At 33.9% G+C, this 18,173-nt stretch overlaps 1 protein-coding gene across 6 annotated transcripts in view; it reads left to right on the top strand.

The window, feature by feature from the left end:
* Positions 1 to 18,173, top strand: part of LOC143235819 (kazrin-like) — a 134,695-nt gene that overhangs the window by 86,304 nt on the left and 30,218 nt on the right. For all 6 annotated transcript variants that reach the window (XM_076474013.1, XM_076474012.1, XM_076474017.1 and 3 more), the window contains exons 3-6: positions 13,887 to 14,099; positions 15,278 to 15,438; positions 15,792 to 15,938; positions 16,622 to 16,844. In XM_076474013.1, coding sequence (XP_076330128.1) covers positions 13,887 to 14,099; positions 15,278 to 15,438; positions 15,792 to 15,938; positions 16,622 to 16,844 — 744 coding nt within the window. The remainder of the gene's footprint in view (positions 1 to 13,886; positions 14,100 to 15,277; positions 15,439 to 15,791; positions 15,939 to 16,621; positions 16,845 to 18,173) is intronic.

Here is an 18,173-nt window from a genome sequence, read left to right as displayed (position 1 = left end):
TTATAACGTATCTACAGCCTCAAAGTGCGGAGCACTGGTTTGCGACACCATTCTGACTATTTAACAATGGTGTAATGCGTAAAAGAGTAACAGTAAGCTCTGTGATTCGGTTAAAATTAGAACAAAATACTTATAGTGCAGGTATTTCTCGCTATCTGCTTCTCCAGTGGTCAGTAGTTATACCTGAACCTTAGGGTTTTTAACTTGTTCTTTCGTCTCACGTGCACATAAGATGTCGCGCAGACAGGTGAAAATACCACACAATTTATTTAAGCTTGCTCTCCTAATAAGTAAGATACTGATCTTGATTAGGTCATGTTCCAGTTGCATGAGATTATTTTTGCTTTTCTTACATGTAAAACTGATGTTTTAACATTGTGTTAGAAGGATATTAAAATCATCACAATAAAAATATTACTAATACATTAGAGAGGATACTGACCAATATGACCTTGAGCCATGGATATCAGAATCGTGTAAAGAAAACAGCAACCCAGCTTTAGATTGTGTAATAAATCATTGTTTGAATACCAGAGCCTTACACGTAAAGAGCTATATCGACAGGAGATGATTTCAGGTGCTCCACTGTAAAGGCATATAATGTTAACAAATGGGGTTCGATCTCTGCGGTGCGCCAGCCTACTGGCAGTTTTGCGCTTAACAACAAACAAACAAAATCGGACAATCGTGTTATCTGTTGTATGCCATTGCTACAAATACCAATAACTCACTTGTAAGTGTTTACATTTGACTTTTCCATTTCACTGGAAAATTAACCTTTCCACCGTTTAGAGTTTATGATGTTTCTAATACATTCATGTGAAGAAAAAGTTGTAACGATTATGTTATTTATTGCGAATATCATATCTATTTTATATAAACTTAAATCAATGAATAACGTTCGTGAGAATGTGTTGTCAGGAATCTTTTTCAATATATAGTGGACGCTGGAGGTAAATTTAAACAAAGTGTTTATTCATTTAAATAAGCATTAAAACTTTCCCTCGCAAATACTTGAAACTTGCTCAGAAATAACTTGTACTAAACTAATGGATTGGCAGTCATAAAGGAGATTAGCATTGAAATGTGATGATCTGAAGTTTTTTGTTTTTCACTCTACAAACTCTGAAGACTAACAGCAAACCAGACATGACATATTAGGAACAACAGAATGATTGACTGGAAGAGGTTTAGGCCGTAAACAAGTTTCAAGTTCTTTAAAGTTTTGATAGCCAGGTAGTTGGAACAGTTAAATTACTTATTTTCTGAGGTTTGCTTCAGTTTTGTGTGTGTGTGTGTGTGTGTATATATATATTGATTTTCATTTTCTTAACAAACTTGAAACTAACGTCTGTATTTTGTCATGAGTTGCCCTAAAAGTGTTATGATGATATGAGAAAGATTTTACTTAATAGATTCATACATAAAGCTTATGTAATTAATATATTTTGTGCGAAAAATAATAACGTCAGAATGTACAGCAATCAAACATTTTATCATTTTTGCGATTTAGCGAAATTTATTTCGCTAATTTTAACGGTACATTAAATTGTTATGAGAACGACTTGTTACAATTCTTTGTTTTTATAAAAAAATTAAGATAATTGAGAGTATTATAAACTCTAAAGATTTCAAGTTTGAGTTATACATACGAAGTGCAGGAAATATCAAATGTTCTTTTAACTGTGTAATTCATCATTTAAAATATTTTGCTACAAGGAGCTTCAGAGAAAGAATACGGACGTGTAGATAAAGAGAGACACACGAGTTTCTTGTGTGTCACAGAACAGCTACTTTCAAAATTGTATGAACAAATATCGGAGAAACAAACTGTACTGACAGTTGCGGGTGAAAAGTTTCGTCATACGGCCATGTGAAATCCTAGTTTTAGACGAGAGTGGCCGAGTACGGAATGTACTGTGCAACTGTGAAAACAAATAGAAAAACAACAACGTAGCATCAAGATAAGATCTCCGTCAATGTCCTTGCAAATAATGTTGCAAAAAATGAGGGACCAGAGTGTAATCTAATAGACTTCACATTCAGTTTTAACCTAGCGAAAGATACAGTGGATCTCTATTAAGCAGTATTTTTTTATATATTCAGAAGAGCTGGAGGATACAGTTAACCACATTTAATCTTACTCGGTAAAAGACATGGCGAATCTCTATATACTACATTGATTTTTTATATATTTAGAAGAGTTGGAGGACGCAGTTAACCACATTTAATCTTACTCGGTAAAAGACATGGCGAATCTCTATAGACTACATTGATTTTTTATATGTTCAGATAGGCTACAGAAAATATGAAATTGCGTTGAATCTTACCTGCCCAATGAAAAGATGAATCATTATTAGATACAGTGACTTTGTTGTACTCTGAACAGCTACAGAAAATAGTTAATCATGTTCATCTTACTGTCAAATGATATGATGAATCACTTTTAACTACAATGAGTTTTTACACAGGAAGAAAGGAAATTATTCTCTATTAGCATGAGTTTTACTACTTCAGTGTGTTTGAATAGGAAGAAAAGGGGGAGTTATTAATCAGTTGTACGAATTTAAATGGAACGACATGTCAGAAGAAAACGAATAAATGTATTATGAAAAATGACACGTTTCAAGTTATTTAACAGAAATTTCGACTAGAAATGCATGTGCACATTACTTACGTGATGGGCGCGTTCAATACACGAGAGGAGATCTCTTCTTATGTAAATAATTTCTTTTAAGTACGAGAAAAGTCGAGAGCATAACACTTTTTATTCAACCTTGAGATGGCTGTAAATAAGTCAATCTGATAGACGAGAATGAGGAGACATAGTGGTATGGGAGAAATATACAATTATGCGAATAAGTATCTAAATATAGGGTTTGGAGCGTATTAAGCTAGTATGGTGGAGAAACGGGCGTTAAACTCGAAGAATGTGGGCTTAGTTGGAAAGCTGCTTACATGTTTAGTTGTAGCTATTTTAAGTTTGTTTCACTTAAATGTTAAATTTAGCTGAGTGAGTACAGGGTTTTGAAACGGTAGCTGCATTACGTCACAAACACCATATTCATACAAAAGATGCAAACAGTTGCACATCTTCCATACCATTAAAGTTTGTGCATGAAGATTTTGTTTTGCATGCTAATTTATATTTTTGCAACGTGTACTTTATTCCAGTACAACTGTGTCGGATGTTAAGGCTATGTTCGCCAGTCGTCAATTAAAGACTTGTACTTCTTTATAGTATAAATATATACCGTGTTGTTAGGCTTAGAATTGTCCAATAGTGGGTGTCTGTGACTTGTTGGTGATAAATTCAAAGATAAACGGACACCACTATCTTCACTTGCTTTCAAAATAATATATATTCGGACTAGTTCATTACACTATAGAAGTTATAGCGATATTATCACAAAACCTATATGGTTCTCATTATTATTATTATTATTATTATTATTATTATTATTATTATTATTAAAAGTCCACTTAGGCCTATTCAGTCACTTTAGAATTTCATTTGACAAGCTCATTACATTTCCATGTTTCCACGGCAAAAGTATTCTGTGTGTAATTCACTTACAGTCGTATACTGCTCTTCAGTAATCGTTTGGTCTTCTTTCTTCAAGATATCCTTTTGTCAAAGTCCACTTAAGCCTATTTAGTTACTTTAGAATCACACTTTGATGGAATACATTTATTCTTCTTTTTCTCGATTCATACTGCTACTTACTTTAAACATAATAAGCATTAGGCTTAACACTTGTACCAAAGTTAACTTCACACCGAACTTTTCCTTGACCATGACTTTACTTTCTTCATTAGAAGACACCATAAGGTGTCTTTGTCTGTCTGCTGTTTCCCGTTCATCTCATGGTATTTGTTTATTAGTAAATCGTCTGCTTGCTATATTCTCAACATCAATGAGCTACAAACATAACTTTCAATAATCGGCTGCTTTTAATTCTCCTATAATAAACACACACACACACTAAAGAATCATAAAGTATTCATTTACAAAATAAACTAATTGATTAATATTTACACTAAACAGTTTTTTTTTTTAAATCATGACAAAATATATTTAGTCACTGAGTAAGAGTTATTTGGCACTGTTTCATTTTCCAAACTTTTATTTATGCAGTGTGATACTCAGCTTGTAGGTTATTATACAAGCCTCGAAGTATCGTTTTAGTATTTACGTTAGTTTGTTATTATCGTGTCCAGTTTTGGCATCCTATTTGTTGTTTGTGAACTCTGCCAACTGTTGGTGTAATTGCGACTGTGGGAGAGAATACGCTGCAGGAATCATGACCATCAGTGTACGATACGTGTGCCACGAGGGGGGTTGTTAATGGCAGCATGTTTTCCTACAGTGTCATTGAAATTCTTTCTCATTTCTATTACGTAGACATTGTCCGATAGTCACTTAATAGGTTACTTGAATCGTGTAGGTTTCCTTTAGAGTTTTGTGATGAAATATTACCCTGATAACGACTGGGACATGATATTTACTGTGTGATCCATGTGGCTTTGTCGATAATTCACAGTAATTTAGTTTCAGTGAATGGAGAAATTGAATACAGTGGAGCGCCATTAAGCCGCGGACCAGTAAACCGCGAAATCGCTTAAGCCGCTGTAGCAAGTCTTGTCCCAAAATTTTTGATGTATTAAATCTACTATCTGGCTTTTTAAAGTTTCTCACACTCTCCATGTCTTCATAACTTCAAGGGGATATTTAAAAAGGATTTGCTTTAATTTGAGAAATAAAAAAAATATATTACAATAGAAATCGACCGTTAATCTACCTTATCCGCTCTCTATGTCAGCTTTATGGAGGCCGCCATTGTTACAGAATCACACCTCTCCATGCATTAAAGTTAATCCGCGGTAAATCCGTGAAAAAAGTGATCAATAATTAAAGTATTATTATTAATTCGATAATCCGATATTTTTTATGGAATTGTATGAATATTGGCCACAAATCTAATAGAAATCACTTCAGTTTCTGAATTAATAGTGAGCATATCATATTGACATGGCGGCCCGCATGTAACACGGGAAGACGAAATTTTAAAGGGAAAAGCGAACCATCGCAATGCATTGGACGTTTGTGTTAAAACGGCACTTGTCAATTGTATCTGAATAGACTATACATTAATATTATAATGATCACGCAATGGCCCGGATGAGGCTCCTCGGCGGAGCTGTTGGCGACTTCGGCTTTTCAGTCACAAAGGTTTAAGCAGGTTGACCCCCGCCCCCAAATACCGAGGCTTAACGGCGCTCTACTGTATTATTAAAATACGGTAAGTACTCTGAGCATGTTGATTAACCAGAAACAAGTTCTGGAACATATGAGTAGCTTAATATTTTTATTGTTATTTTCTTCCGTTTTTCAACAACGAAAGTAATTAATTGTAATTAAGGTTAATTAGTGATAGAAAAAGCTGCCTACATAGATCAGAACTAAAGGCATACCTAGTAATGAGAAAAGCCAATTAAACATGCTGCTGAAACTATCGAAATGTATAATCATCGGAATACATTGTATCATCAGTCGTCTTTAGCAATATTTTCAACCATCTTTGAAAACGCCTACGAACATCATCCACTATATTCTGAAGATTTCCGATGAATAATTTTCTAATTTGGAAGTATCTATTTAATAGCAACTAGTGAATTTTAAATCCACATAATTTAGTTAAGGTTACAATGAACGTCAGTACCTTTCGACTTGGCAGAGTTTATGGAGATTGCTATATTTCTAGAACCACTCTGTTTTGCTGTTAAGTTCATACTGTATTTTCGTATAACCAATGTTAGTAAGCACGCTATATTTATTTGCTGTGAAAGTTAAGATTAGCGAGTCTCTTACTATGTCATACAAATCCCAACAGTAATAATACTCTAAATGACAATAGTACCAATGCAAAGAGAATGATTTGCTAAAATAACGTATTTTCTCTCTAGAAAAAGAACAAGTAAACAAAAAACTGTACGTTTATAGTATTTAGGTTAATCTAATAAAAACATTTTACTTTATCATTAGTGTCGTTATTACCGACACCTCTATTACCGCAGCCATTATTCTCGATACTACCATTATTACTATTACCACTAAAACCATTATTCTTGGTACCATTACTACTACTACCACGTCCCGTTATTTTTTATACTTTTATTATTGTTATCATTATTACCAGACAACATTATATCTACTTAGTGTGTAGGATTAATGGTTTATTGATCTTTCTGGTTTGATTGCACACTTTAGTTAAGATTTAATATTGTGGATACGATACGTACACGTCGGTAAAAAATACCCTTAAAATTTATAAACAATACATAAGACCATTATTAGAATATGCCTTTTCTGTTTGGACCAATGTAGCACAAACACGTTAAGAAATCACAGGCTATACTAAATGCAGTAATCACCACAACTTTCAGAGAACCCAGAACAACAGGCCTAAAATTCGTGCATAAATGTTAATGTAAAACCAATCTACGATAGACTCTTAGATTGCTCGCTTAAATATTTAGATAAGAATTTGTATAAAAATTACTCGCTGACCTCAATAGATCGTCGGGTCATATTTGATGACAATAGCCCTAAGTATCTGTCCACATTAAGTTTTTTTCTATAATAAAAACTCTTCCTGGACTAAACCAAAATATTTCGCATAAAATTACATGTTACTTGTATATTTTAAAAAAGGTACTGCTTAAAGTAATAAAAAAGAGAGAGTGACGTTTTACTATGGAACTGTTTGTGACTATGAACAACAACATGAAGACAAACAGTGGAGTACCGCTAACTGCTATAACCATTATATTCATGGACATGACTCTAAATAGGGAAGCATTTTCAGTATTTGAACTCAGTTTTTACATAGTGTTCAAGCCCTGATTTTGTGAATATTTCGTAATATTTGACAGTTTAATATACAGTAGTAAAGGAGGTAGGAAGAGGTTTGATAGCACCTGACCCTATCAGGTTACGCAGAACGACCAGATGCCTATCTTATACGCCTTGTCATCACAGAAATTATCATAGGGGCACTCAGTAGCGCGTGTAGCTCCGCCACGTTTCTTTTTGGTTTGGTTTGTTTTGAATTTCGAGCAAAGCTACGCGAGAGCTATCTACACTAGCCGTCACTAATTTAGCAGTGAAAGACTAGAAAGAAGGCAGATAGTCATCACCATTCACCGCCAACTCGTGGGCTACTCTTTTTACTAACGAATAGGGGTTTTGACCGTTACATTATAACCCCTTCACGGCTGAAAAAGCGAGCATGTTTCGTGTAACGGGTATTCGAACCCGCGGCTCTCTGATTACGAGACGAGTGCCTTAACCACCTCGCCATGCGTAGCGTGGAACGTATTCGTTGGTCAAAGAACGTGAAAATGTGTCTGTATGTCCGTCGTTTTCAAAGGACACGGATCATTTTTGACAAGACAATGAGGAATAATATTTCACATATACACATCTAATTTTATTTAAATCCTATCATTATTGACTGAGTTATAGAACAAAAATAGTGTGAGAAATCGGTCTCTTTGTTAACAAATAGTGACTTTTTTTATTTTAGTGACTTATTCCAAAACCTAATCACTTCTAAGATGGGTCATAATCCAAATATATACCAACTTTCATCCAAACCCATTCAGCCATTTTTGAGAAATCTTGCTGACAAACAAACGCAAACAGAGGTGAAAACATAACCTCTGTCTACCTTTGGTGACGGAGGGTAATAATCATGTTGTGAAGCGTAGCTGTTCCTGTAGACTTGGATCTTATGTATCTCGAATATCCTGTGATGATAAGATTCATAACTAAAGACACACAACCTAAAGAGTTTAGAGTGAAGAAAGTTTACTCTCTTTTTTTAAATTTCGAAACTACTTCCGAGAACAACAGCTTTTTTTTTAAAGTCTGTGCTATAGAGATATAAAACTGACATAAGACGACGATTTGCATTTTCTAAAACATTAACCTATTAACAACAAAGGATGGATAAAAAAAAAAATCATATAGAAAATAATCTAATGTAATTTCTCTGAAAGCCTTCTCGTGTTTGTTGTGTATTGGGATCACCCAGAGTGAGCATTAAAGATAATCAGTGATTTTAGTTGTTTTTTTCTTGAAAACAGAATCTGTGAAATATATTTCATAAGGAAAGTGAAAGAGTAAAGAGTTATTGATTTTTAGAGTAATCGTACAAACAGAATGTGTTACCAACATGTTTGAGACATGTATCGACTTGGATAAGCCCGGCATGACCAGGTAGCTTAAGGCGTTCGATTCGTAATCTGAGGGTCGCGGGTTCGAATCTCCGTCACACCAAACATGCTCACCCTTTCAACCGCGGGGACTTTATAATGTGACGGTCAATCCCACTATTCGTTTGTAAAAGAGTAGCCCAAGAGTTGGCGGTGGGTGGTAATGACTATCTGCCTTCCCTGTAGTCTTACACTGCTAAATTAGGGACGGCTAGCGCAGATAGCCCTCGAGTAGCTTTGCGCGAAAATCAAAAACAAACAAATAAACAAATCGACTTGAGTAAGACTTAAGTTGGAGAAGAAAGATATTATTAATGGAAATATGGTTGATAAAGTCATAAAGGAGGATAGGAACATTCAGTATCACTGTGTATTTTTTCTACATTTAAAATTGCGTAATACAGATGTGAAAAATACTCAAATTAAAAGTTAAAATCTATATAGTAATTAAAGAAATACTTTATCTTCGAATAAAGTGGCATTTGGAAAAGAAAACGTAGAACTTGGACGTGACGTTTGAAAATTAATTATTGTACTGATTCGGAAAATTTAATTTAAAAAAATAAATGTTTACAGCTTTTATTGTGTATTTTAGTCTACGATAACTATTGTGGGTTATTTTATCCTGTATTTTGTAAGCATTAGTCAACACGATCAAAATGTCATATCAACACATCTTTATAACTGGACTTAGTATTTGACTTGTACTATAAACTGTAACAGTTTCATCTTCAATACAGTTTGCCTGTTTGGTTTGTAGTATAATCCTAGTGAAAAATTATATGACTGATATGATTTTGTATCCCGTTGTAAGTAAATGAAATGTAGGTCTAATGGTGACCCGCGTACACAAATATTAAATAAACATGAAGGAGAAACCGGACGTGACTGGTTAAGTTACCAGTCTGCAGTCGGAAGGTCCAAGGTCCAAGATGCTATATGCTTCTGAACACATTCCGCACTTATAACTGTCAATACGTAATAATTGTGGCATTCAGTTATTAGGCTACAATTAGTTGCATGGGCGGCGGGCGTTACTGACCGATTTCTGTTCTTCTGGCCAGTAGTTTTAAGTTAGGCTTCATCATGCCTGAACCTAAATGGTCTCTGACCTGGCTTTTTAAAAAAAGGCCATGTGTCGCATAAGGATCTGTTCAGCAGGAATGTTATTATCTTTCGAAATATCAAGTTGTGAATAGAAACTATTGTTATTTAAGGTGATTATTTTGTTTACTTTCACTTGCAAAATTCATTTTAGAATTTAATGATCACAGACTTTTTTATATAGAAGATTGATTTCTAGAGTGATAGAGCTTCAAGATTACCATTAAACTACCGGAGGAAAATGTAGTGTGTCACGTTTCTTATAAAACAGAAAAAAAAAGTTATAATTAAAATATATGTAAGGCAAAATATTTGGTTTTTCTGATAACTACAAACAAAAAAACTTAACATTTAAATACGAATCCTGTATAATAAGAGGGGGGGTGTTTATCTAGTGTGAAAAAATCGATATTTCTTTCGTCGGTAGGTGAAGTTGTATCATGCATAGTATCTATAATAACGTATTTTTATAAAATAATGTTCGCATTAAAAGTAAGTTTTTTAGAAATATTTTATCTGAATGTTAGATTATTTTGGTCCCACAACTGAATTTTATAAGCGAAATTTTGAGATATTGCAAGATAAAAATAGTTTAAAAACCACCTATATTTCACTTCAGAAAAATCGAAAGCGCTCGTCTTCCATTGTTTCGCTTGTCAGATGTCTGGACCGTTTTCATGGACATCGCAGCGCATGCGCATGAACTGAGCGGTTATTTAAAAACCGCTCTTCGTTAAAAACTGGAACATAACAACACCAACAAAAAAAGCAGAAGCCTTTAGACATCAACTACAAAACACATAATGACCCAGACATGAACAGCTATTTGTACAACAAAGTAAACAACCATGTAACAAATAACATAGAATTATACAAACCATACTTTCCAATCAATATTATTAACAATAACACTGATAATACTTATGACTATAACATTCTGTTGCTCACCAAAAAAATTACACAAACTTAACTCAAACGAGGAATCAAGAATTCAAAAAACAGATCACCAGGAAATGATGGCATACAAACAATTCTCCTCAGAAAGGGCACTCCAAGGTTATTTGACCACCTATTAGCTATCTTTAATTTATCTTTCTACTCTGAATAAATCCCAGTTTATTGGAAGCAAGCTAATATATTAATGTTCCACAAAGAAGAAAAACCAGCTAATAAGCCAAATAGTTATCGACCAGTCATCCTGACCAGCTGTGTAGGCAAAATTTTTGAACGAATAATAAGTAATAGACTCTCCACATTTTTGGAGATTACTTCAAAATTACCTGAGGGAAAAAAACGGATTTAGAAAATTTAGACAAACAACAGACCATTTAATTAGGTTAACTAAAACGATAATAAATAGCTTTAATAAAAAAGAATGCACTGTCGCTTGCTTCCTCGATATCGAGAAAGCATTCGACACTGTATGGCACAATGTTCTTCGGTTCCGTGTGTATGAAATGGAACTACCGCGAGGAATTATTCGCTGGTTATCAAACTTTTTGGAAAATAGATAATGTAGAGTAAATGTAGATGGAACTTTCTCTGAGTTCTTCACTCCAGAAGCTGGAGTCCCCCAAGGAGGGGTGGTTAGTCCTATTCTCTTCATCATGTATGTGAATAACATGCCGCTTAAAGACCCTAATCATGACTACTCGTGACAGTTCGCTGATGATGTAGCATTTTAGAAAAGTGCCCCTACACCAGAAATTGCAGCCATTAGCTTACAACCACAACTAAACAAATACTGCCAAAATATAGAATCAAAATAAACACATCAAAGACACAATTAGTGATATTTTGAAAATCATCGAAACATCAAAAAAGTACAACCCCAGATTTACATGAACGGAGCGTTTCTCCAAACTGCTACATCTGCATAATTTTTAGTACTAACATATGATTCGAAACTTACCTGGATAAAACATGTAAATAACGTAAAAACTAAAATTTGGCGAAGAATAAACTATGCTAGGAGTCTAACTGTTAAAAATTATGGAACAACACCTGAAAACATCCTTAAAATATACAAAACATATACAAGACCAGTAGTGACTATGCAGCTCCTGCATGGATTAACGTAAGTAAAAAACAATTGCAAACCAAACTCTCTCTGGGCATGGCCAAGCGTGTTAAGGCGTGCGACTCGTAATCTGAGGGTCGCGGGTTCGCATCCCCGTCGCGCCAAACATGCTCGCCCTCCCAGCCGTGGGGGCGTTATAATGTGACGGTCAATTCCACTATTCGTTGGTAAAAGAGTAGCCCAAGAGTTGGCGGTGGGTGGTGATGACTAGCTGCCTTCCCTCTTGTCTTACACCACTAAATTAGGGACGGCTAGCACAGATAGCCCTCGAGTAGCTTTGTGCGAAATTCCAAAACAAACGCACTTTTTTCACTAGCATTTTGAATATTTCCTGATTAGTAGAACGATTAATTAATTATGATACCCATATTATTTAGAAAGCTTACAACCATTGATTCCAAAAGAAACTTAGTAAGGTAATTTTTTTTTTGTTTAGGATTAAAGTAGTTTTGAAAACAAAGTTTTTAATTGCACATGGTGAAATATCTGTTGTTGTTTTTAAGATTTCATACGTTAGGAATTGACAAGAAGATTTTAAACAAAACTGCATGTGCTTATAAACAAAAATGTATTTATTAATGTAATAGAGCAACAAAATATTCACACAAGAATTTTGCAATATTACAAGTGCTTTAATCTGTATTGTCATAATGCAATAAAATATTCATATAAAATTTTACAATAGTACAAATATCTTCTTGATATAGTTAGAGAGCGATAAGTTATTGTGCGATGGAGGACGTGTTCACTTCCTTTGTTACAGAGCTATAAAAATATTTACTTTTAGAGTTGTACAGTAATGGGAATAATTGACCTTCTAATATAGCTATAAAATACCTATATTAAATATTTGTTCATTATCAGGATGCATTTGTATTGCGATTTTTTTTAGTTCTTCATAAAAAAAAAAAAAGCTGTATATCTAATTGTCACTAAATGTAAGTAGTTACGTGTACTTTTATTCAATAGAATCTATTACCTTTTAAAAACATCATAAGAAGTAAGCAGTGTTCACTTGATCGTTTTTACACCAAGAGCTTTATGTAAACTTACACTGATGTGAAGTTGAATAAAATACTGCTGTTTACTGTAGGAAATCTATACAACTTGTGTAAGATGGTGATTTGTTATTATTTCAGGTTTAGTAAATATGATGATTGTAGTAATAAAAGGTAACTGATTTTGTAAAGTTATGTACAGCGTATCGACTGTCTTATAGCTCTTAAAAATTTGTTTGGATACAATCTAGATGTAGATATGTGGTGGCAGTACAACCGCTTAGGATGTAGCTTCTCTCTCATAATTTGGTAGCTATGCTCACGTACTTGTCCGAGCGTATAGCATAGTTTCACATATCCAAACTTCAGTATCATGTGACAGTTGGAAATATTCTCATAAAAAAAACAAAACAACTATTAAGATAATTGTGGATCATGAAACGGTTTAAACCTGTAGCAAAAGAGGAGTTTTAAACCTGTAGCAAAAGAGGAGTCATGTATTAGACGTATGTTTGTACAGTAGGACGACTGTGTTGTAAGGAAATACACATGCTATAGTATTTTGTTGTATTTGGATATGTTTAAACAATAGTATTATGTAATAGCTAGAAATAATTGAATACCGTTGTCATTATCAATCTGAGATATTCACGTCGTATTTTACGAAACTGCGAGAAAAAGATTTGTATAGTTCACAAGATATGATGATTTTTTCTTATCGTTGAAAGTATTTCAACAATAGTGTCGAAAAGTAGAAATCTGCGCTATTGTATGATAGAAATGTGCAAATAATATTGCACAGATTATTCTAATAGCATTCATTGCTTAAATTATACTACAGACCTACAATTACTCACGTTATCGAGTCCATCTTTCAAAAAATAAAGTGTTGAATAAATGTTAATTAATAAATATTTTTTAGGTATTTTATATTAACACCTATATTATGTACTTTGCTTTCAAACACAACGCAAAATAAACGTTTATCACTATCAAATACGTTTATCATAACTTTGTACAGTCGAAAAAGTTTAAAATTTGCTTAGGAATGTCCGCACTGTTTTCTACTTCTTGACCTAGAATACAACGAAAAGGCTTAATACTGCTGTTTAAGTTTCTTCCAGAGTGACCATGTACTTTTATTCACGAAAATATTTTATTTTTGTGGCGTAGTTTTTACTAGAAACGTAGTGATTAAAGAATCATTTCCAGACTAATAAAACAAGTGAAGTGTAGGTGCGATTTCCAGGTACAGATATAATTCATTTTAGTTAAAGCCTAATTGTCGTTAATCATTCAATAATGTTTTCTTGTAATTTTTCACGGGCTTTCATACTAGTTTGTTAAATAATTTACAGGTATTGTTTGAGATGTTTTTAAGGGTTTTGAAGTGAAGTTTTATTTCTATTGTTTGGAAACCACAGAATGTACGCATGAGGATATTAATCAGCTGAAAGAACGACTCTGCCAACAAGAGGAATTGAACTTTAAGCTCAGCCAACAGAACCGATCTCTCCAAAGGGAGCTAGAAGAGTTGCGTGGCTACAAAGAAAATGCGCATGCGCAAGAAGACGAGCTTCGGCCTCAGATTCAACGGTTAGAAACTGAGCTTAAACACGCTAAGGAAGCTCTTTCAGGTAATATTATTTATGTAATCATTCAGTTCATCATGTTTCGGTAATATTTTTATATCGCTGCAGATTTTGATGCGATTTTCAAAATTCACCAGTCAGAACTTATTCTATTTTTTCTAATAAAAATATTATTATAAGGATAAAACTAACTAATAGTCTAGTGACAGGGTTCAGAAAGTATCTTAAATATGGAGTTCGTACAACTTGAGAGAGTAAATGCATCCAATATATTAGACCTAGAGGAATACCTTTTGTTCTTTGTTATGTATTATAAACTAGTTCGAAATAGTTTATACTATTTTAAATAACCAGGAATTTTAATTTTCATTTAGAGGTTCATTAAATATTAACATGTTAATTTTACAATATGTGCCAACAAGATTGATACACACGATTTTCTTTCTTAATACAAATATTTTTTAATATACAAAGAACAACAGAACTTACAATAAGTTATTACATACAATGATTTATATACACACGTTTTAGAAACTTACAGACAATAATGAGTCTTATATCCGATTTTTTTCTAGCATTTATTCTTTTGGTTTGGTTTGAATTTTGCGCCAAGCTACACGAAGGCTATCTGCGCTAGCCGTCCCTAATTTAGCAGTGCAAGACTAGAGGGAAGGCAACTCTTGGGCTACTCCTTTACCAACGAATAGTGAGATTGACCGTCACATAATACAGCCGTGGGGGCGTTATAGTGTTACGGTCATTCCCACTAAGACGTTTCTGAAAAATCCCACACCTCTCCATAAGTATTCATTTTGCAAACACTAACTATAAATGTGTGTATAAGAAATTATAAAACAAAATTTATACCTTGGTTGTAAGAGAAGCAAATGCTATTATAATGTAACAGTATAAAGATCTTAGATAAAATATAATTATCTATCTGTCTTGGTGACAAGAAACCTATTTAAAATTTAAAAAATGTATCTCAGAACAGCTGGTATGGGTATTAACACTTTTATTGATAAACGGAGAACAACAGTTCGACCTGCTTAGGCTAAAAAATATGACCAAAAGGTTTACCTGAAGATGACCTAGGAAGGTCGAACCGTTGTTCTCCGTTTATCTGCCCTTATATATGCTTATTTATACATAAATTTGCAGATAAAGTATATATAGATATAATACCATAAAATTAGTATTGTACTGTCTGTGTGAACATTCAGCTCTAAAAGAAGACCGTAAGAGACTGAAGGCTGAGAAGTTTGACCTATTAAATCAGATGAAACAGTTGTACGGGACCTTGGAAGACAAAGAGCAAGAACTGAGGGATTTTATTCGCAACTACGAACAGAGAATGAAAGAAAGTGATAAAAGTTTAAAACAGGTGAGTTTTAGAACCACAGGTGGCTCCTATGTACACAAAAAATTCTCCACTTGAAAACGATTTTAATATTTTTGTAAAAGGAAATAGAGAATTTTGAAGTTTTATTGAAGTTATTTCTTCTACTTCAGAAAGACTTGTTTTATTTTATTTTGAGAGGCTGAAACAACTTGAAATGTTAGTTTTTATGGATATATTTTTGTCTGTCTTTTTCGTGATGCCTGACACGCGTTATAAGGAAACTCACACGTGCGATTATTTTGAAGACTCATGATTTTCTCTATTAGGTAAGAAGAACAAATAATTATTAACAGTTTATATCGAACTCGTAAAACGTGGTTACTTTTCCTTCACAGCTGATACATACGAGGGAAGAAAGTGATCGCGAAAAGTGGAATATCTTAAAGCATGCCCGAGATGAAGCTGAACGCTCAGTTGCTTTGTGTGCACAGATAGGCTTAAAGGATGCCCAAATTAGGCAGCTTCAGGAGGAGCTGAGATCAGTGAGTCGGATATTTAAAAACTCATATTTTTTTTTTAACATTGTTGAATATTCCCATTTGTCAATTTCCTGGTGTTGTGTTTCTTGTTTGCACGATCCTTTAATGAATACGGCATATAATAAAGTTCAGTCAAAGTAAAAAAACGAAAGTAGATATACAAAAGTTGTTTCGGGATTGGTGATTATAAACTTTTGTTGTTCACCTGTCTTCTTGGTTTAATTGTTAAATTAATCCTTTTATTCTGTAATAATTCGACGCAGTATTGATATGTTAACGTTTTGATTTAGTAAATATTTGAAGCTCAACTTGTTTACCGAACTTTAAAATTATCTTAAATTAACATAAAACGTATTTTAAAACCCTTATACGCAAACCTCCAGCCATCTCTTCCAAAGCTTCCACGTTCATTCTGAGTGTTTTCGTAACCCTAGCTTTCTTCTCCAAAGCTTACATTTCAGTTTTTATGTATAAACGGTACAAGTTCACAAGTTTTGAAGTCTGATAATATTTTCTACTGTGTGTTTTAATCTTCAGGATACACCATAATTTGAACGTTCTCAGCTGCAATTGTGAATGTTAACTAAGCTTTCGCTCATGTATCTTTCATTCTAATCTACTCGTTTGGCGTTTTTCCTGTGCTTCGGTTATTTAACATACAATAATTCTAACGTTATTTCTCACAGTTACGAGATAGAATGGGATACACTTCAGATGCTGAGAGTACCAAACATTTTCGAACTAACGGCTACCACAGCCCGAGTACGGCTTCCACTGTCCAGACCCTAAGTGGACGGGATAGTTGTAATACTCCTACATTAACTCCAGGATCCGACCCGACATCATCGTTATTCGATGGGACTCCAGCAATAACAGTGGATGATGATGATCCAAATTCTCTCTACTGTTGTAAGTAATTTTGGAGTTACAATTTCAAAGCTTAAATGTAGCTTTTAATCAAACTAAATCGGCACTAGCTGCGCAATGAATATTTTATTCATTTAGTTTTTGGATTTTGACGGACTTAGTGTCGCTGCATATTTTAACAAAGGTGATATTATAATATTTATATTATAGCTATACATGAATTTCGTAAAACCCACTTAATTTGTAGATATTAAAAACAAAAAGCAATGTCAACATAGTGAAGTCAAAGTGAAATTCCGGCCGAAGAGATCATATTGTTCTACAAGATAGTGAACAAAAGGGACACACAGGGAGAGCGGAAGTGACGTGGAACCAAATATGCCAGATGTTTTATACCTAGGAAACTGTAACGGGATACCATTCATACAAGACTTAGTAGTTGTAATAAATACCAGTTATGAATATTTTTACTTTTTGGAGAAGAAGCTTGAAACGTTTAAATTACACGTGAAAGACTCCTTATTCTGATTGGTTGTAACACGTCTGACGTCATACGATTAAATTGCAATAACTTACGCACTTTATATCCCCAAAATCAAATACTTATCAGGAAACATTTTGGGAAAATGGAATAAGGTAACTTTTGTTTTGTCAAATATCAATTCCTTAGATCTGTATTTCTAAAACCTAAAAATTTGCATCACTTTCATAAGTGACTATGGTTATAATTATTTGATTTTGATATTGTAAATCACACAAGAGGCATAATTCTTTACAAAACCTAAGTAACGTTCTATAAGCTATAACCACAGCCAAGTATTTATACTGTTAAGGGCAGGCAGTACTTTTAAAATCTTACCTACAATCTAGAAGGGGCCTTAAGTTTCTCATAAAAAAATTAGACTGTGTACCTTTCCAAGAGAGAGCAGAGTGCTTACCGTTGTCTCGTTTTGCCATTCAGCGCCTGTATACTGATAAGTGGTTTTTATAACATACTGTGAGAAAAACACAATTTAATTTTCTATTAATATTCCTGTTTTGGTGAGCAAAACGTGACTGTAATTAAAGTAGATCGTTTCGAAAATATCGCAAAATTCTCAACTAGGCCCTGCATGGCCAAGTTGTTGTTGGGCGCTCGACTCGTAATCTGAGGGTCGCGAGTTTGAATCTTCGTCACACCAAAGATGCTCGCCCTTTCAGCCGTAGGGGCATTATAATGTTACATTCAATTCCACTATTCGTTGGTAAAAAAGTAGCCCAAGTTGCCTTCCCTCTAGTCTTACACTGCCAAATTAGGGACGGCTAGCGCATATAGCCCTCGCGAAATTTAAAAACAAACAAACAAGAAGAAACGCAACTATTTTCCTCAAA

The sequence above is a fragment of the Tachypleus tridentatus genome, chromosome 12 (genome assembly GCF_004210375.1).
Source record: "Tachypleus tridentatus isolate NWPU-2018 chromosome 12, ASM421037v1, whole genome shotgun sequence".
Lineage (NCBI taxonomy): Eukaryota > Metazoa > Arthropoda > Merostomata > Xiphosura > Limulidae > Tachypleus > Tachypleus tridentatus.
The sequence above is the reverse complement of the archived record's forward strand: the minus strand, read 5'-3'. Positions and strand labels throughout refer to the sequence as shown.